At 45.6% G+C, this 20,638-nt stretch overlaps 1 protein-coding gene and 1 non-coding gene across 4 annotated transcripts in view; both read right to left on the reverse strand.

Moving 5' to 3' along the window:
• Window positions 1-20,638, reverse strand: part of EIF3A (eukaryotic translation initiation factor 3 subunit A) — a 330,727-nt gene that overhangs the window by 149,495 nt on the left and 160,594 nt on the right. For all 3 annotated transcript variants that reach the window (XM_033943256.1, XM_033943255.1, XM_033943254.1), the window contains exons 14-16: window positions 17,780-17,893; window positions 15,458-15,580; window positions 6,240-6,393 (exon numbers count right to left, since the gene is read on the reverse strand). In XM_033943256.1, the coding sequence (XP_033799147.1) occupies window positions 6,240-6,393; window positions 15,458-15,580; window positions 17,780-17,893 (391 nt within the window). The remainder of the gene's footprint in view (window positions 1-6,239; window positions 6,394-15,457; window positions 15,581-17,779; window positions 17,894-20,638) is intronic.
• On the reverse strand, window positions 15,182-15,302 carry LOC117360178. Its single transcript, XR_004539385.1, has one exon. It is a non-coding gene; the product is annotated as a small nucleolar RNA SNORA54 (small nucleolar RNA).

A 20,638-nucleotide genomic window follows, 5' to 3' on the forward strand; every position in this document is an offset into this window, starting at 1 on the left:
AATGCATCGAAGGAGGATTGCATCAGCTGGAGGCGTAATTGGGAGAGGGAGGCTACTACTTCCTCGAACTCGAATCGAGCTTGGTTGTCTATGAACGGAGTGAACTTGCGGAGCACCGGCAAGAAGAACTCCAGATAGGAAGAGAAAAAGAAGTTGTAGTTCAGCACCCGTGACGCCATCATGGAGTTTTGGTAGAATTTTCTACCAAATTTGTCCATCGTTCTCCCCTCTCGGCCCGGCGGTACAGAGGCGTAGACCTGGGAGGGGTGAGAGCGTTTAAGGGAGGACTCGACCAGTAGGGATTGGTGGGAGAGTTGAGGGCCCTCGAACCCTTTATGGTGCACGATGCGGTATCGAGCATCGAGTTTGCTGGGGATCGCCGGTATGGAATACGGCGTTTCGAAGCACTGCATGAAGGTCTGGTCCAGTAATTTGTGCAAGGGGAGCCGAAGCGACTCCGTTGGAGGGTTAGGTAAATGCATGGTGTCCAGATACTCTTTAGAGTATCTGGAGCCCGTGTCAAGGGTCACATCCAGATCATCCGCCATTTGTCGGAGGAATGATGAGAAGGACAATTGTTCCGCCAGCGTCGGTCTGTGGGACGGGCTGGAGGATGATGAGGCCTCCAGGTCCGTGGACATCGGGGAGTGACAAGGAGAATCAGACACCGGTGTCTCCTCGTACTCCGGGCCCCTCGGAGGGGACACCTCTGATGAGGAGTATCCCCTACGTTGCAGTTTTTTCTGCGGTGACACTTCCGAATGACGTGAGGAGTGCCAGGATGAGTGTCTCGATCGGTGCCCGTCTCGGTGGCGGGACGGGGATCGGGATCGTCTGTGCATCGCATGGTCTCCCGAGGCCCCCAAGTGGATAGGGCTGGAAGCGGTGGATCGTAACTGGGTTTGCGATGCGGGTTCTTGCGATGCTACCCAAGTCTGGTAAGGAGTACGGAAGAACTCTTCCTGACTATGCCCAGGGCTTCGAGTATCGATCGGAGGTCTGGTCCCATGTTGGCGCGGAGGCGTAATGGGTTCTAATGGCGGCATATCGGTAAGCGAGGCTTGCCGCGTGTGCATCGCCGCCCTCCCCCGTTCGTTCTCGTCGGTTGTCGAGGTCGAACGGTGTGGGGGAGGGGGAGGGGGCGAGCCGCCCCTTTGGATCGGTACCGGGAGGTCACCCTGTATGGCAGCGATGAGCCCGGGTCCGATGGTCTGCATGAGCTCAACGAATTGAGCTTCCAGCACGGACCGTAGCGAAGCCGATAAGGAGGGATCCGCACCGAAAGGGGGTCCTCCTGCACGGACATCGCGCTCCTTCGAGGCCGAGTGCTTCTGCTTAGTAGCTTTCGGCACTTTGATGACCATTGGTGGCACTGTGGAAGGAAGAGGTACCTGAACCGAGGAGACCGGGGCAGGCACCGACGTCGAGCTCGTGGATGGTGTCGGGGCGAGCGATGCCGGTTTCACCACGCTCGATGCAGGAGGGGTCGATGCCGGTTTTGCCCGAACCGGGGAGGTATCGGATGAAGTGGAGGCTGAGGGATCCTTAGCTGCGTCCATCTTGAACATCGATTCCCACAATAGGCAACGCCGCTTGAATGAGCGTGCCGTAAGGGTAGAGCAAGGCCTGCACGATTTCGGAATGTGGTCAGGGCCCAAACACTGCAAACAGCGCCAGTGAGGGTCCGTGAGTGAAATCGCGCGTTGGCACTTGCTGCACTTTTTAAAACCGGTGATTGGCCGGGACATAGGCCGGAAAATCTCAGCCGCGAGGTCGAAGCCAGTGGGCCTGAGCCACGTGGCCGGCCTGTTCGACCCGCCGGAGGAAATAATCTTCTTTTTTTTTTTTTTTTACGAAAAGAAAAGAACTGTTAACTGTAATTAAAAGAAAGCGAAAACGCGGACAAGGAAGGCAAATTTAACTGAATTCAGCTAGCGCATGATGAAGTTGAACTTCTCAGCTCCGCGGAAAAGAAAGAACTGAGGAGACACGCCCGGATCTCCGGGTAGGAAGGCACCGGCGCATGCGCGGTGCGGGCATCTAGAAACTTTAAGTTTCTACAAGCAACACGTGCTTGTGAGACGTCCGTACCGGGGCTCTGTCTGATGACATCACCCACTAGTGAGAATACCTGCCTGCTTGTCCTGGGATAATATGGCGTTTCAAAACAGCGCATGAAAGTCTGGTCAAGCAGTTTATGCAGAGGAAGCCGGAGCGACTCCGCCGGAGGGTGAGGCAAGTGCATGGTGTCCAGATACTCCTTGGAATATCGAGAACCAGTGTCCAAAGTTACATCCAAGTCATCCGCCATTTGTCGGAGGAAAGAAGAAAAGGACAGTTGGTCCGCCAGCGCCAGCCGGCGAGACGGACTAGAAGAAGTGGAAGCCTCCGGGTCCAGAGAGAGCTGGGAGCTGCAAGGAGAATAGGAGGTAGATGGTTCCTCATACTCCGGTCCCTCAGGCGGGGATATATCCGACGAGGAGTATCCCATACGCTGCATCTTCTTTTGCGGAGACACCTCCGAATGACGCGAGGAGTGTCGAGACGAGTGTCGAGATCGATGCCCCTCCCGGTGTCGGGATGGAGAACGAGACCTCCTATGCATCGCACGGTCCCCCGAAGCTTCCACTGAATGGATGGGACTAGATGCAGTGGATCGTAGATGTGGCAAGGATGCGGACTCACGCGATGCCACCCAGGGCTGGTATGGAGTGCGGAAGAACTCTTCCTGCGATGCGGTATGCCCAGGACTCCGATTATCAGGGGCTGGCATAGTACTCTGATGGCGAGGAGGCGTGATGGGCTCCAAAGGCAGCATATCACTAAAGGAAGCCCGCCTCGAGGCTCCCGCCGCCCTCCGCCGATCCTCCTCGTCGAGCAGTGAGATCGAACGACGAGGAGGAGGGGGAGGGGGGCGGGCCGCCCTCCTGGACCGGGACCGGGAGGTCACCCTGAATGGAGGCGATAAGCCGGGGTCCCATAGACTGCATAAGCTCGACAAACTGAGCTTCCAGTAGGGATCGCAGCAAAGCCGATATGGAGGGATCCGCACCGAAAGGGGGTCCTCCAGCACGGTCTTCGCGCTCCTTTGTGGCCAAGTGCTTCTGCTTGCTAGCTTTAGGCACTTTGATGACCACCGGAGGGACAGTGGAAGGCGGTACCTGAGCCGAGGAGACGGGGACAGGCACCGGTGCCGAACTCGAGGCTGAAGTCGGTGTGAACGATGCCGGCTTCACAAGGCCAAATGCAGGGGTCGTCGATGCAGGTTTCGCACGGACCGGCGAAACATCAGTGGAAGTGGAAGCAGACGGCTCCTTAGCAGTCTCCATCTTAAACATCGACTCCCAGAGCAAGCAGCGCCATTTAAACGAGCGCGCAGTAAGCGTGGAACAAGGCCGGCACGATTTCGGGTCCGTCAACGAAATCGCACGCCGGCACTTGCTGCACTTTTTAAAACCGGTGATTGGCCGGGACATAGGCCGGAAAATCGTCGCCGCAAGGTCGAAGGCGCTGGGCCTAAGCCACGAGGCCGGCCCGGCCGAACCGCCGGAAGAAATAATTTTAACTCTTTTTTTTTTTTTTTTGAAAAGAAATACTAAATTAAATAGAAATAAACTAATAAACAAATCACGCGGTACAAAGAAGGCAAATTTTACTGAAATTCAGTCAGCGCAGAATGAAGTGAAACTTCTCAGCTCCGCGGAAAGAAAAGAACTGAGGAGACACGCCCGGTACATCGGGCGGGAAGGCACTGGCGTATGCGCGGTGCGGGCATCTCGAAACTTCTGAGTTTCTTCAAGCAAGACATGCTTGCAAGATGTCCGTATCGGGGCTCTGTCGGATGACATCACCCACTAGTGAGAATACCTGCCTGCTTGTCCTGGGATAATGGAAGCTCTGCCTGCAACCAGGACTCAAGAGCGGGCAGCAATTGGGAGTCAGAGACAGCTTCCGGCAGACCCACCAAATGAAGATTATCCCTCCGAGAACGATTCTCAAGGTCTTCAAGTTTCTCTGATTGCCGCTGTAATTGTTCCCGGAGGGAAAGTACATCAGCCGCAGAGGAGGTGTGAGCGTCCTCTACCAGCGCAACCCGCGTCTCCAACTCCCCTGTGCGCCTAGTCGTGTCGGCCAACAAAGTCTCCATGGCCGACAACTGCCCCGATAGTTGATCAAAACAGGATTCAAGAGCGCGCACCACCGATGCTGACAAGAGCCTCAATATGCGCCTCAGAGAGGAGAAGCGCGGGGCCCGATTCCACTGCCGCCATTTTCGGGTCAGGTTTCTGGGGCCGCACTTCTTTATCTTTCCGTGTTGATCTCCCACTCATAGCCGGGCTAGCGTGGGTGACAAACTTGTCCATGTACCGCTCTCACACCGACGTGCAGGAATTTAAAAAAGGGAAAAAGGAACGGAGGGCCCCGGAGCTCCAGCAAGACACGTCTTGCTACGCTCAGCACATCAAGTGACTCCATGTTTGCAGTTTTTAATAATAATAATTGTATTTCTTGTATACTGCCCTGACAATAGTTCTAGGCGGTTCACAACAGTAGATAAATACAATCGTATACACATTTTTATGGGCAGAATTATACATCACTAGTATTTTAGCCCGTTACATTAACGGGTGCTAGAATATATGTCTGTCTGTCTTTATTTCTGTCTTTCTCTCTGTCCTGCTGTCTTTCTTTCTGTCTGTCTCTTTCCTTGACCCCCTTTGTCTGTCTATCTTTCTGTGTCTCTCCCTGTCCCTGTGTCTTTCTTCTTTTCTTTCTGTCTCCCTTCCTCCCGCTGGTGGTAGAATATATGTCTCTATTTCTTTCTGTTTCTCTCCCTACCCCTGTCTTTTTCTTTCTGTCTCTCTTCCTCCCGCTGTCTCTCTCCCTCCCTGGCCCCCTTTGTCTGTCTGACTCTCTCCCTGCCCCTGTCTCTTTCTTCCTATCTCCTTCCCTACTTCCCTGTCCAGCAGCCGCAGCATTCCCTCTCCCTCCATTTACCGCGAGAGGAGCCTGCACGGACCTAACAGCCCGAGCCCCCAGCAGTGTAACTTTCCAGCAGCTCCTCTCACGATTGCCGCCTTCTCAGACGCAGGAGCGGCTGGTGAGAGGAACCGCTGCAGCGTCTTTGAAGTTAAAAAAGAAACTTCGGCCCGGCTCCGTGCTCGGCAGCCGCAGCCTGCAGCCACCGACAGCCGCCGCCGCCGACATCCGCCTTGAAGAGAGAAAGAGAGAGATTCGTGCGCATGCGCACTCCTACCTGCGGTGCCATACAGCGCATGGAAAACGGAACACGCGGTGGGAGTTCGCATGCGCGGCTTAGGCTTTTATTATATTAGATGAGCTGAACCTGATTTCCTGAGTGTCTCCCTCTCCTCCTGCCCTCCCCATCCCACATAATGGCAACCTTAAGTGCACAGAGACCTAAAGAAACATATTACACTTAATCAGAGTTAAAAGTAATTAAACACACTTGTGCCATGTCAAAATCAGAGAGAGGGAGAAGTATCAACCATCTGTAGTTCAGACAGAAAGGCTTGAGCTCTGCTTTTCCATCAGCAATAGCGAACTCCCACTGGTTTCTCATCTTGCCTCTGGGGATTTACCATGAGAGGAGCCTGCACGGACCTAACAGCCCGAGCCCCCAGCAGTGTAACTTCCCGGCAGCCCGAGCCCCCAGCAGTGTAACTTCCCGGCGGCTCCTCTCACGATCGCCGCCTTCTCCGACGCAGGAGTGGCTCGTGAAAGGAGCCGCTGCAGCGTCTTTGAAGTTAAAAAAGAAACTTCGGCCCGGCTCCGTGCTCGGTCACCGTGGCCTGCAGCCACCAACAGCAACCACAGCCTACAGCCGCCGCGGCCGACATCCGCCTTGAAGAGAGAGAGAGAGAGAGAGAGAGAGAGAGATTCGCGCACATGCATACTCCTACCTGCGGTGCCCTACAGCGCATGGAAAACGGAACACGCGGTGGGAGTGCGCATGCGCGGCTTAGGCTTTTATTATATTATAGATGGTTAAAATACAACTTAAACATACATACAATATCTCGATTAAAAAACAACCTAATTGTAAAGAAAAATTTACAAGCACTGCATGATAAAATCTCTATCTCCGCCTGTTGTTGGATGATCATAACCCACTCATCTCTGGATTTAACTACTGCCGATGACAAGGAAAGACACAATCAAGAGTGTTTACTCCACCTCCTGCCACAAAGATTTCATTCCCAGTAGGTCTGTTTTACCTTTCATGAGCTTTTCCTCCAGCAGCCTCTGTTCTTCTTCTTCCTTTTCTCGATAATAAGCGATACGTCTATCATCCCTGCGCTGTCTCTTGCGCTCCTCCAGGCGCATTTTTCTTGCTTCTGCCAACCTCTCCTCAAATTGTTGGAGTTTCTCCTGTAACATAGGTGAAGGATTAAAAACAAAAAGCTTTCTAGGATTAATACTAAGCAACAGTTACATACTTCTTGGGAATGTGGTAAAAGCACTAGTTATGAAATGCTAACAGAGGATGATTACTTTGGTCTGCCCCACTGTCTCTATGGTTCTCTAGCATTTAGGAAGATTGGTATATACATTCATATTGTTCTGCCCCCATATGCATGAAAGCAGGGTGCTTGTTTTCAGATATGAAAACAGTGTACTGCTTTAAGATAAGCTCCCAGAGTGCACTGCTGTTCGTCCGGTGGGCTGAGCCCCCCCCCCCCCCCCCAACACCTCCCTTTCTCCCGGCTGCTTCCCTTGTGTGTGTGGAAATTGTAGACTCCATTTTAGAGCTGCATGTAGCCATAGAGAAAATATCTGCTTACCTAGAAGTAACTTGGTGTTGCTAAGTTTTAAAATATAGTACAGTCAAACCGCGGTTTGCGAGTATTTTGCAAGACGAGCAAAACACTTGAGCAAATCGTGCCTCGCAAACCGAGCGCTGACTCGATTTGCGAGCCCTTGCCCCCCCCCCTCCCGCATTGCCCGCCCAAAACCAAACCCTTACCGCGATCTGGCACCGGCACGCAGCATCAACCCACAGGACGTGCCGGAAGATCCTGCCTCTTGCTGCTGATCTCTGCTGGACTGGGGCTTGACCATGCATTGCTTTTGGAAGTTTTGCTGGCATGCCGAAGAGTCAAATCTATATTTCTGTGGGCAGCGCTCGGTTCCAATCTTGGGTAGCAATTTTCTCCCCCACCCCAATTTTAGTCAAAAAGGCAGAGATTTAGCTGATTTTCTCAGGGAAAGCCGTGGAGCTCTTCAGCATATGTATTCTCCCCACTCTCTGTTCCCCATTTCCCTTCAGCGTCTTCTCCCCACTCTCTGCTCCCCATTTCCCTTCAGTGTCTTCACAATCCATGAAATCATCCTTCACCTAGTCCACATGACTTCACTTCTGTGGAAGAGAAGGAGGAGAATCCAGGAGCGCCTCCCCAGAAGCCAGAGGACCAGACCCCCTGAATTTGCAAAGACAGAAAGCCCTATATGTAGCCAGCACAAAATCGGGTGAAAAATAAACCCCAGAGGCAGCAGGCAAACCTGGGCTCAACTGAGAAGGAAGCGAGGAAGACATCAACTCTAGCCGCAGGGGAAGATCAAGACCCGAAGCAGGCCCTGGAAAGGCAGCAGAACTCACAGAGCTCAAACGGTGGTAGTTCCCGCCAAAATTGGAGCCACCGGCAAAGTGTGCTCTGCGGCTGACTGTGGTCTTGCTGCATTCCCAAATGACATGCCCGAATGCAGCACCAGCTCAGATAAAGTAGCCACTGCTGGCGAAGCTGAGGCTTGCTGGCCAGTACAAAAAGAACAAAAACAGGTCGCATCAATGGCCCAGCACTGACAGGTCCCACAAGTGCTTCTGCTTTGACTGCTCATAATCACCCCGAACCAAAAATTCCAAGGAGGAAAGCCTAGAGCAGATAAGTCTAAATCAAACACATCAATTCCATGCCCCACACTACGAGAAGCTGATAAGTCTTGTACACACACGTAAAAAATAAAATAAAATTCAACATTAACAAACTGAACAGGGGGCGTGGCTTGGGCACGCACGAGGAAGGTTGGGTAGTAAAGGAGCTCCATGGTGAAAGAATTTGAAGGATTTAAAAGTCACAGGAAATTTGTTAAATTTGAACATTTAAGAGCGAGTAAGAGATAAGAAGAAGTGATGGCGACAGGAAAACAAAATAAAAATGAATTTACGTTACTGGGAAGCAGTAAAAGAGCGAAGACGGATCAAGAGACAGTTTCCAAGAATGGAGATAGTGAGGTAATGAAGGAGTTGAAGGAGATCAAGGAGATTGTGCTGAATACAGAAAAAAAGGTTAATAATTTGACTGTAGAGGTTTCGACCTTAAATAAAAAAATGGAAATGTTGGAAATGAAGACACATAATATCGAAGAGAGAATGATTGAGGTGGAATCAGAAGTTAGCCTTGGTAAAACGGACAGGAAAAAAATTGAAGTACTTACCAGAGAACTGGAAGATTGTGCTAATCGTCAGAGGAGGAGTAACTTGCGTTTGCTAGGGTTACCGGAAGGGGCGGAAAAAGGAAATGCGGTCTCCTTTATAGAAAATTTACTGCCTAAATTACTTCCACTGAAATCAAAGTTTCCGGTTGAAGTGGAAAGAGCGCACAGAGTCCCTACGAGAAAATTAGAAAAGCAAAGGGGACCTCGACCACTAATTTTTAAACTGTTAAGGCATCAACAGGTTATTGAAGTGTTTCAATTAGCTAAACAAAATAAAAGTTTAAAGTATCAAGACGCGCATATACATCTGGTGCCAGATTTTGCAAGAAATACTGCATTAAAAAGGAAAAAGTTTCTGGAGCTAAGACCCCAATTGAGAGAGATGGGAGCTAAATATGGGTTAGTTTACCCTGCGATTATGAAAGTTACTGTAGGTAATAAATCTTTCACTTTCAATGAGCCAGATGAATTACAAAAATTCATTAATGAACAAGAACAGCCAATGTCATCATAATCCCGGTTTGGGAAATTAAATAGTGCTGTATTATTGAGAAAAAAATAAAATAAAAGAAAGGAAAAGTGTTATTTTTTGATATTTTATATTGAGAGTGTTTTGTTCTGGGAAAAATCTAAAGATGATAGCTGAAGGAATATGGCAATGAAGCAAATGAAGTATGTATATTGAACTACAAGGTAACGAGATAGAACATTTCAAAACTTATTCAAAATGGTCATTTCAACGGTCCTGGTCAACAGAATATAAAGTGAGAATAAACATTCTAAAGTGGAAGCTAATGACTCTAGTGCGGAGCATTCACTTTATGTGCTGGACAGATTCTAAGGAGGATATATGGATATTATTATTATAATAATAAATAATAAATAATAATTATTAGTAAAAAAGAGATTATGTTAAAAATGTGCTGATGTCTGATCATAAAATTTATTATAGAGATATGTGTCAAAATTTAATCATAAAATTAGATGGATATTAAAATTTTTTCTATCAATGTCAATGGTCTAAATCACCCAATTAAAAGAAAGAAAATGTTAGCTTTTCTCCATAAACAGAATGTGGATGTATATTTCATTCAAGACACTCATCTCTCCGGGATTGAATCTAAGAAGCTATCAGGGGGTTGGGTATCTAAATGTTTGTTTGCACCTGCTGTAGGGAAAAAAGCTGGGGTAGCTGTTCTTGTAAATAGGAAATGTAGTGCTGATTTTCAATTAGTAAATTCTGATCCTTTAGGAAGATGGGTGCATATCAAAATGGTTCTGGGAAATACAACCCTGGATTTATTTAATTTGTATGCTCTTAATTCGAATCAAATGGAGTTTTTTTAAACAAATTCAACAAATATTGTTGCCACTGGCTGCCTCTAATTTAGTGGTGGCTGGAGATTTCAATGCTATAATGGATCCGATTTTGAATAAGAGACCAAGTAGAATTATGAAATCGTTAGGTTTAGATAATTTGATACAATCTTGTGATTTAGTTGATATGTGGCGTATTCTTCATTTTAATGATCAGGAATTTTCTTTTTGTTCTCAGGTCTACAAGTCTTTTTCACGTATTGATTATATATTTGTTTCTAATAATATAGCACAGCATGTGATGAAAGAAGTTATTGATCCTATTGTAATTTCAGATCATGCTGGTGTGTGGGTTGACTTTCAGTATGATGAGTTAGAAGATTCTAAATCAATTTGGAGATTTGTTAATGCTTTACTTGCAGATTCGAACTTTCTGGAAGATCTTAAAGTAAAGATGACTGAATTTTTTCAAATTAATAATTTGGATAATATAAATATTGAGATTTTATGGGATGCTTTTAAAGCAACAATGAGAGGAAATATTATTTCATATTCAGCATTTATTAAAAAACAAACTAAAAAACAATTTGTTGATTTGGGAAAAGAAATTAAAGTATTAGAAAATAAATTAATTGAGAAATGGGAACATGATATATTACAAAAATTATTAAAAGTAAAAGCTAAGTATAATGAGATTTCTTCTCAAATGGTGAGGAAAGATATGTTCTCTCGGCAAGTTCAATATTATGGTAATTCAAACAAGGCTGGAAGATTATTAGCAAATTTTCTTAAAGCAAAAAAAAAGGAAATCTAAGATTATAGCAATTAAAGATGTGCAGGGCAATACACACACTAGTACTAAGGATATTTTAATGCAGTTTCTTGATTTTTATAAGGATCTATATTCTTCTGATACTTATGAAAATAAAGAACAAGATGGGTTAGATTTTTTAAAGTCATTTAATGGACCAAATGTTCCGGATCATATAAAAAGAAGTTTAGAAGAACCCATATCTTTAAAAGAAGTAGAATCAGCATTGAAGTCTCTTAGAGTTGGATCCGTTCCAAGTGGTGATGGATATACTGTTGAATTTTATAAATCATTTCAAAATATTATTTTACCATATCTATTAAATTTATATCAATATCAAATGAATAATGAGAATATATCAGGTAATATGGCTGATTCTGTAATTATTGTCTTGCCAAAACCAAACAGGGATCCTACTTTGGTTTCAAACTACAGGCCTATCTCTTTGATAAATGTGGATGGTAAATTGGTTGCTAAAGTATTAGCATTAAGATTGGCCAAAGCTCTTCCTTTTATTATTGATGTTCACCAAACAGGATTTATTGCTAAAAGGCATTCGTCAAATAATACTAGATTAGCATTTCACTCTTTAAATTTAGCAAAAAATATTAATGATCCAGCTTTTCTAGTGTCTCTTGATGCAGAAAAAGCATTTGATAGAGTGGAATGGAGTTTTATGTATCAAGCTCTGGAATGGTTTGGAATAGGCCCCGGATTTATTAAAATGATTCAGACATTGTATAGCTCTCCTGGTGCAAGATTATATATTAATAATAATTTATTTGATAGATTTAACTTGCTAAGGGGGGTTAGACAAGGTTGTCCTTTGTCCCCTTTACTTTTTGATGTTGTTCTTGAACCCTTATTAATTGCAATTAATCAAACAAAGGGGATAAAGGGAATCCCATACTCGAATTGGGAATTTAAACTTTCGGCATATGCAGATGATATTTTATTGTATTTAAGAGAACCGGGGAATATCATTCCATGTTTACTTAATCTTTTAGAGAAGTTTGGTAAATTTTCAGGATATAAAATTAATTGGAGTAAATCTGAAGTTCTTCCAATTACTGTTCATTGTACCAAAGGATTATTTGATTCATATTCATTTATATGGAAAGATGAAGGTTTAAAATACTTAGGTATTATTATAAAAAATACAATCGATGACACAGTGAAAGAAAATGAAAAACTTTTATTAAGAAAGATAACAGAAATGTGTGAGCAATGGAATCCTTTACATCTCTCTTGGTGGGGAAGAGTTCAAACAATTAAAATGATGATACTGCCTGTGGTTTGTTATCAAATGAGTATGATACCAATATTTTTTCAGGGGTCATTTTATAAAAAGTTAAACAATGTTCTTACAAAATTCGTTTGGTTTGGGAAAAGACCCAGAATTGCTTTAGCATCACTACAAAGAACAATTATGGAGGGAAGGGTAAATTTTCCAAATTTTTATAGGTACCATCAAGCCTATATTCTAAGACAGGGCATGTACTGGATCCTCCCAGATCTCATGGAAAATGTACCTGACTGGTTATATTTAGAATGGCGGCGCCTGTTCCCATTACATTTAGAGCATATAGTTAGTATAAAATTGCCTAGGAAATACAAAGATAATAGAATTTTACTTGATACTTGGAAGACCTTAAGATTTATTAGTAATTTGTCACCAGATCCAATTGCAAAATCATTAAGAAAATCCATTTGGGTTAACTCCAGGATCAAGATTGGTGGGTTTAAAATCATCTGGAAGCAGTGGATAATTGCAGGTATACGGACATTGAATGATGTTATTTCAGATGGATCACTGCTTAGTTTTTCACAATTGCAACAAATTTGGATTAAATAAAACACAATATTTTAAATGGTGGCAATTGAAGCAGGCTATTCAGGTAGGGTTCCCTGAATGGAAGGGTCTTAATACTCAATATAGTTTGCAGGTCCTCTGCTTTCAGGCGGATTTTTGGGGACACCAAGCCGCAAAATGGCATAAATTATTATATGGATTTTTAAATAAAAAAAAGAAAACTGGACTTAGGGACATTTGGAGTATTGAGATTGGACAGACGATTTCTGCATCTCAATGGCAACGATTTTGGTCCTGGAGATTAAGGTCTACAAAATCAGCATCTATGAGTCAAATGTGGATGTTTTTGTTACATCGAGTTTTATGGACCCCTACACGTTTACAAAAATTAGATAGCACTAGATCCAATAGATGCTGGCATTGTAGATTAGAAGTTGGGACGTTAGATCATTTGATTTTTTTTTTGTCCCTGTATAAATGCTTTCTGGAAACTAATTTATTAGAAAATCATGTAAGACTCTCATATGACACTATATTATTTGGTACAGCAATGAGAACTCAGAGTCCAATTTCTGCAAATAATAATAAGTTATTATTAATATTGACAGGGGTCGCCATGCAACAAATTACTCAAAATTGGAAAGATTATACTAAATTAAATTATACATTTTGGTGGAATTCAGTTTGTCACATATATAAGATGGAAAAGATGATAGCGTTACAACAAGGGAATATTCATAATTTTAAGAAAATATGGGGGCCATTGACTAATTACTCTAATGATCAGATATCTTAGCACATGGGTAATATATATGTGGGGAGGGGTTGGGGTGGGAATATTTATCATATGGAATAGGTTTAATGGGAAAAAGGGGGGTATTTATTATATTATATAGGAATATTTGAATGTAAATACAAGTGATATATGAAAATTGTTTTATTATGTGTAATTCACTTGTTGTAAGATTTAAAAAATGAATAAAGAATTATAAAAAAAAAAAAAAACTGCAACAGATCTCTAGATTAGCTAGCTGTCTGCTGTCAGGCAGAGACTACTAGTTGAGGCTCTCTTCTTATTTGAAGTACCCAGGGTTAGATTCTCAAAACTTTGTGGTAAAAGCCAATGGGCCGCTGTTACAGCCGTTATGGTAGTGATTTCAAAAAGGCGAGTCATTCTCCAAAAGCCACACATGCAAATGAGATTGGCAGAGAGCAACGATGGTTCGCTAAATTTGCATGTGCCCATCGTTGGTGATAGCGATCGGCACATGAGCAGAATAAACGCACACAAAAAAAACCCAACTCCAAATTAAAGATCTGCAGAAGGGATGCCCACTCTACTGATGCCATGGGGGGAGATTACTTAACTTCGGTGGCCGGGAGGGGGCATCCCTCCCGTTGACACGTGGGGGGGGGGCTTTGCTTACTTCGGCATCAGGAAGGAGTGGGCATCTCTCCTGCTGCAATGGGGGGGGTGGTTGCTTGACTTTGGCGATGGAAGAGAGATGTCCAATCCTTCCTGCCGCCAAAGTCAAACAACTCCCCCCCCTTCCATGGCAGCAGGAGAAATGCCCACTCTATCCTGCCGCTGAAGTCAAGCAACCCCCCACCACACACCAGCAGGAGAGATGCCCATTCCTTCCTACCGCCAAAGTCAAGCAACCACCTCTCCCCCCCCAGTAGGAGAGATGCCCACTCCCTCTCATCCATCGTAGAAATGCTCACTCTATCCCGCCACACTGATCAGAAAGTAAGGCTACAACAGCTCAGACCTGTCGGCAAATTTTGGCCACAGATGTGGCACAACAAGGTTAGGAAATCACTTAACAATAAGAGAATTGCTCAGAGAGCTCATTTTAATATTAATGATCTTGTTGTACTACATTTGTATGGCAGTATCGGAGATTGCTCAAGAACTCGGAAGAGGCCACGGTAAGCAGTTTTGATAATCCACCACTGAAATACATGCACGCTAAACCAGCTAGAACTGGTTTAGCAACCGCATTAAAGGCAACATTAAGTTTTGAGAATCTGGCCTCAAAGGGCTAAGGAGGGGGGAGGGAGAAGGACTTTGCCATACAAGTTTGACATCCCTGGGGCTGAAAGAGCCCACCACAGTATTTGGCCTCAGTCCAGAAGCTAAGAACCAAGAAAGAGGTCCCCACAATCACCTCCAAACAACCAAGGAACGATGACCCACAAATAACCAAAATAAAAACCATCCCCCCAAGGGAAAGAATGCACAGGCATACCACTTCTACCATCTGCTGAGACTAAGAATTGACTGGCTTTCATGGGACTACACAGCCCACTTATAGAGTAGATCACAGCTCAGTCTCAATCTCCATCTGCTGGCAGAAGTGCATAATATCCATCTGTGCTAGTCTAGAAGGATGCTATGGAACTTGGGATTCTGCCAGTTCTTGTGACTTGTTTTAGCCACTGTTGAAGATAGGACACAAGAGTGTGGAGCAGTGGTTAAAGCTACAGCCTCAGAACCCTGAGGTTATGGGTTGAAACCCACGCTGCTCCTTGTGATCTTGGGCAAGTCACTTAATCCCATTGCCCCAGGTACATTAGATAGATTGTGAGCCCACCGGAACAGGCAGGGAAAATGCTCGAGTACCTGAATAAACTCATGTAAACCATTCTGAGCTCTCCTGGGAGAACGGTATAGAAAATTGAATGAATAAATAAATAAACCTTTCATCTAACCCAGCATAAAACAACTTATGTTCTAAATCTGGTGATATATAAAGAAATGTCTAAAGAGAAAAAGTGTGTGATGTTCCCAAATCTAAAAACAGACAAACATGAGTCAGTCTTGGCTTTATATTGGGGATTAATGTAGCACTGGAATGGAACCCATTGCCAAAGACTGTCAACAGGTTACGAACAGTGCAAAGAGTAAGGAGAGAAGGACAAAGGCTGCTGAGGGTAGGAAGTAAGAGTGCTGCAAATAGGGAAAGTGCGAGACTAAGTGAGAGGCAGGAATTCAGGATGAAGAACCAATGCCAAGATAAAAAGTTTTGTGGCAGAAAGAAAACAGGTCTATTTACCTCATACACTGACTGCCGGGAGGCTTTTAGTCTCTCCACAAAGAAGTCTTTGTCCTCCAGCATGCGGGACATTCTGTTCTTGTGCTCCAAGGCCTTCTCTCTTTCCAGCTTCATGGTGGTGATCTGAAATCATAGTGCATTACTAAAAATAAACCTGGGAATGCATACAAGTCAGACCTCAACCCCAAAATTCCCAGATTCCATGCAGATCTGCAGAAAAGAAAAAGGAAAGCATGAATCCATACAGCTTAAATGTATCAATGACTAGGTACCATCTGGGAAATGTCACTGAGGAGTGAATACCATCTGCCCTCCCCCTGGTATTTCAGATCTAAAAAGCTGGACCTTAGCAATGCAGTAGATCAGTGTTCTTCAACCTTTTGACACCTATGGACCGGCAGAAATAAAATAATTATTTTGTGGATCGGCAGTTGAAAAAAACTGGGCTAAGTCATGCCCATCTCTACCCAATCTCCACCCCAGACTCTGCCCCCATAATAGTACTAATTAACACCATTTTTTCCATTCATTTTTAATATACACACACACAATTTAATCGTATTAACAACAGGTAATGGTTAACCACAAAATTAAACTACACAAAGCACTGTATGCTTTTCAACATTCATTCCTACCAGAAAATAGATAACCCCATACAAATGCAGGACCAAAACCTAAAAGTACTAATATTTACAAACAAACCCTAAGATGTAAGACTCTGCATGCAGCACAACCCCAGAGGAAAAGAAACAAATGCATTTCTTCCTGAACAGACAGCAGATGTAAAATCACTAAATAAAAAAAATAAAATAAAAGCATTTCCCCTACCGTTGTTGTCTCTCTCCCTCCATGCTGTTATCTTTGGGCCATCCACAGTGCGATCAATGTGGCGTCTTCGGGCCAGCTCTCTGAGGGCTGCATTGCACAAAGCTGTGGGCAGCGGCTCTTTGCGTGCGTCTTGTGCCTCATCTGGAAGCCTTCCCTCTGACGTTGCGATGTCAGAGAGAAGACTTCCGTTTCAGGCGCAGGATGTTCATAGGAGCCTTTACCCACGGCTTTGTGCACTGCAGCACTCAGGGAGCCGGCCCGAAGACGTCGCATTGATCACATCGTGGACCAGTGGCTGAAGAACACTGTCTTGGGCCCGATGGACGTGCCAGCCCTGTGGACCGGCAGAAAATTTCTGCGGACTAGCACCGGTCCACGGATCGGCGGTTGAAGAACACTGCAGTAGATGACATCAGGTAAAGACCCCACTAAAGACCCCACTATACACACATGGACATAGGCAGTTTCAAAATCAAACAAATTTTCCAAACAATTAAACAAACTGCTATGGAAGTGTTACTGGAACATACAAAAATACAGTTCCATAGTAGTGCGTTTAATCTTTTTTTTTTTTTTTTAAAGCAGGGGAAAATGCTTGAGTACCTTAATAAATTCATGTAAATCATTCTAAGCTCCTCTGGGAGAACAGTATAGGTAAAGATCAGCATCGCCATCTGGTTTGCCCACTAAAGTGGTCAAGATTGCAAGAGTCACTGTGTACGCCACCTACTCAACCCTTAAGGTTAACTTCCACTCCATGCAAGATCTGTTTCTATGAATTTAAGGTTGCCCCGTCATTCCATGCTGCTTATCTACATCTTTAGAAAGATTAGGTTCTTAATTTTCTTTCTTGTAGTCACCGCAGTAAATCCACAGGAATTGAGACAAGACCTTTTACCGCCCCGTGGTAGCGGTGAAAAGTCTTACTCCTGTGGTAAAAAAAATTGCGCCCGTGTCAGACTAGGCATCTGAAGTAGAGTTGCACGGGGACAAAAATCCCACCCATCCTCGCCAGGATCCTCTCCGTCCCCACCTGTCCCCGCTAGGATCTTCTCCGTCCCCACCCATCCCCACAAGGAATTACCTCCATCCCCACCCGTCCCCATAAAAAGCAGCAATTACTTCTGACAAGATCATCAATTCCAGTTTCTTTTGTGTTTGCGCTGCTGTTTTCCTTGTGGAATCTCTTTGGTGGAACCCTTTTTTTGTTTTCTGTTCAGGTAATTAACTTATAAACCCTCTCTTTTACTAAGGCTGACGTGTCCATTATATTATATGGACGAACCCTGCTTCCAAAGCCTTCCATCCCCGTGGGAGTCCCGTTGGCTAGAGGGGGGTCTCCGTGAGAGTCCCGTGGGCCAGAGGGGGGGTCCCCGTGGGTTATGGGGGAATTCCCGCGATCCCCGTTCCCGTGCAGACCTCTAATCTGAAGGAAGAAACTGTATACATCATGACTGAGAAATAAAGTAGCCACCATGTGCTTATTCCTCCTACCCTTTCTTCTTCCTGCTGCTCCCATAGCTCCATGTCATTGACTCGCTGCTCCTCATATGCCGTCTTTATCAGAGGGATTTCTTCCAGACGCTTGGCTCTTTCAAAGTAATCGATCTAAACAGAAAAGACAGGTTTAAGTACTTAGTAAGGACAAAGAAACATGTAACTGAACATACTGAATTCAAATCAACTTTGTTTTCCATGGGAGAGCATTAAACTTAGACACATAAAAGATAAGCAGAAGACTTCCATCTGTCTATGGAGGACTAAAAACACACAATGCAAGATAAAGGAAAAATTACATCACAACAGAAGACTTAAACAAACCTCTGCAGCACTATCCAAAGTTTGAAAAAACAATCACAGTCAAAGTCCCTGAATACAGTGGCATGAAGTATAGAACACATCTTACTTTAACTTTACACATCATCAAACAAAAGGCATCAAATAGCAAAGTAGTACAACACGCATGACGGAGTAGAGAATGACACGGTGGTTGTTACCCGCGGGTAGCCACAGGTAACCCACCAAAACAGGGAGAGAAAAATTAATGGTCGCTGTAAGGACAAGGCCATTCACTGCCCTGTGGAGTGGTGAATGGTCTTGTCTCCGCAGTAAAGCCTGCACGGATTGTGCAGTCCAGCATCCCCACCCAATCGCCGCATCCCACGTCCTGCCAGCTCCCTCCCTCCACCTCACCTTAGGTGCCGAGTCCGACTTTAATTCTTCTTCTCCCAGCCGCATGCTTTCAATAAGCCACACACGCGCGGCTGCTTGAATTGTTGAATCTTTTCCTCTGACACAACCGGAAACAGGAAGTTGGGTCAGAGAAGAAGATTCAACAGCTCAAGCAGCCATGCATGCGGCTTATCGAAAGCTTGCAGACGGGAGAAGAAGAATTAAAGTCAGACTTGGCACCTATGGTGAGGTGGAGGGAAGGAGATGGCAGGACGCAGCGATCGGGTGGAAGGGAACTTCTGGACCGCGCGATCCCTGATCATGCATGTTCCCTCACACTAGGAAGGAGGGAGTGAAAGGGAACTAGAGATGCTGAGCCAAGGGGATGAAGAGGGAGAGAAAGCACAGTTACTTACCGTAACAGGTGTATCCAGGGACAGCAGGCAGATATTCTTAACGCATGGGTGATGTCACCGACGGAGCCCCGGTACGGACACTTTTAACTAGAAAGTTCTAGTTGGCCGCACCGCGCGTGCGCGAATGCCTTCCCGCCCGACGGAGGAGTGCGTTGTCCCCAGTTAAGATAAGCCAGCTAAGAAGCCAACCCGGGGAGGTGGGTGGGACGTAAGAATATCTGCCTGCTGTCCCTGGATAACACCTGTTACGGTAAGTAACTGTGCTTTATCCCAGGACAAGCAGGCAGCATATTCTTAACGCATGGGTGACCTCCAAGCTAACAGAGAGGGAGGAGGGATGGTTGGCCATTAGGAAAATAAATTTTGTAACACAGATTGGCCGAAGTGTCCATCCCGTCTGGAGAAGGCATCCAGACAGTAGTGGGTAGTGAACGTGTGAACTGAGGACCAAGTGGCAGCCTTGCAGATCTCCTCGATGGGCGTGGAGCGGAGGAAAGCCACAGAAGTAGCCATAGCTCTGACCCTGTGGGCCGTGACAGCACCTTCCAGTGAAAGACCGGCCTGAGCATAACAGAACGCAATGCAGGCAGCAAGCCAGTTGGAAAGCGTCCGTTTAGAGACAGGACGACCTAGACGGTTAGGGTAGAAGGACAAAAAGAGCTGAGAGGACGAGCGGTGAGCCCTGGTACGGTCAAGGTAGTATGCAAGGGCACGCTTACAGTCCAGCGTGTGCAACGCCTATTCCCCAGGATGAGAATGGGGCTTAGGGAAAAAGACAGGCAACACAATGGACTGGTTGAGGAGCAATTCCGAGACCACCTTGGGAAGGAATTTAGGATGGGTACGCAGAACCACCTTGTCATGGTGAAAAACAGTGAAAGGTGGGTCGGCAACCAGTGCATGCAGCTCACTAACCCTCCTGGCAGAGGTGATGGTAATGAGGAAAAGCACCTTCCATGTAAGAAATTTGAATGAAGTTGTGGCAAGAGGCTCAAACGGAGGTTTCATGAGGGCAGATAAAACCACATTCAGGTCCCAGACGACTGGAGGAGGCTTCAGAGGTGGTTTGACATTGAAGAGGCCTCTCATGAACCGGGAAACCAGTGGATGAGCCGTGAGAGGTTTTCCGAGGATAGGCTCATGAAACGCAGTGATGGCACTGAGGTGGACTCTGATTGAGGTAGACTTGAGGCCAGCGTCGGACAGAGAGAGCAAATAGTCCAGAACAGTTTCCACCGCCAATGAGGTGGGATCGTGGTGATGCAGGAGACACCAAGAGGAGAACCTGGTCCACTTCTGATGGTAACACTGGAGGGTGGCCGGTTTCCTGGAGGCATCCAAAATACGACGGACAGGCTGAGACAGATTCTCTGGAGAGGTCAGCCCGAGAGAAACCAAGCTGTCAGGTGGAGCGAAGACAGATTGGGATGCAGTAGAGACTGATGCTGCTGTGTAAGTAGAGTAGGAAACACAGGAAGAGGAATGGGTTCCCTGGAGCTGAGCTGAAGCAGGAGGGAGAACCAGTGTTGGCGAGGCCACCGAGGGGCGATAAGAATCATGGTGGCTCTGTCCCTGCGGAGTTTGAATAATGTCCATAACAGCAGAGGCAGTGGAGGAAAGGCATAGAGGAACCGATCCGTCCAGTTGAGCAGGAATTCATCCGGGGATAGACGATGAGGGGAGAAGAGTCTGGAACAGAACTGGGGCAGCTGATGGTTGTGAGGAGCTGCGAAGAGATCTACTTGAGGAGTACCCCACCGAGCAA

The sequence above is a fragment of the Geotrypetes seraphini genome, chromosome 4 (genome assembly GCF_902459505.1).
Source record: "Geotrypetes seraphini chromosome 4, aGeoSer1.1, whole genome shotgun sequence".
NCBI classification, from domain to species: Eukaryota; Metazoa; Chordata; class Amphibia; order Gymnophiona; family Dermophiidae; genus Geotrypetes; species Geotrypetes seraphini.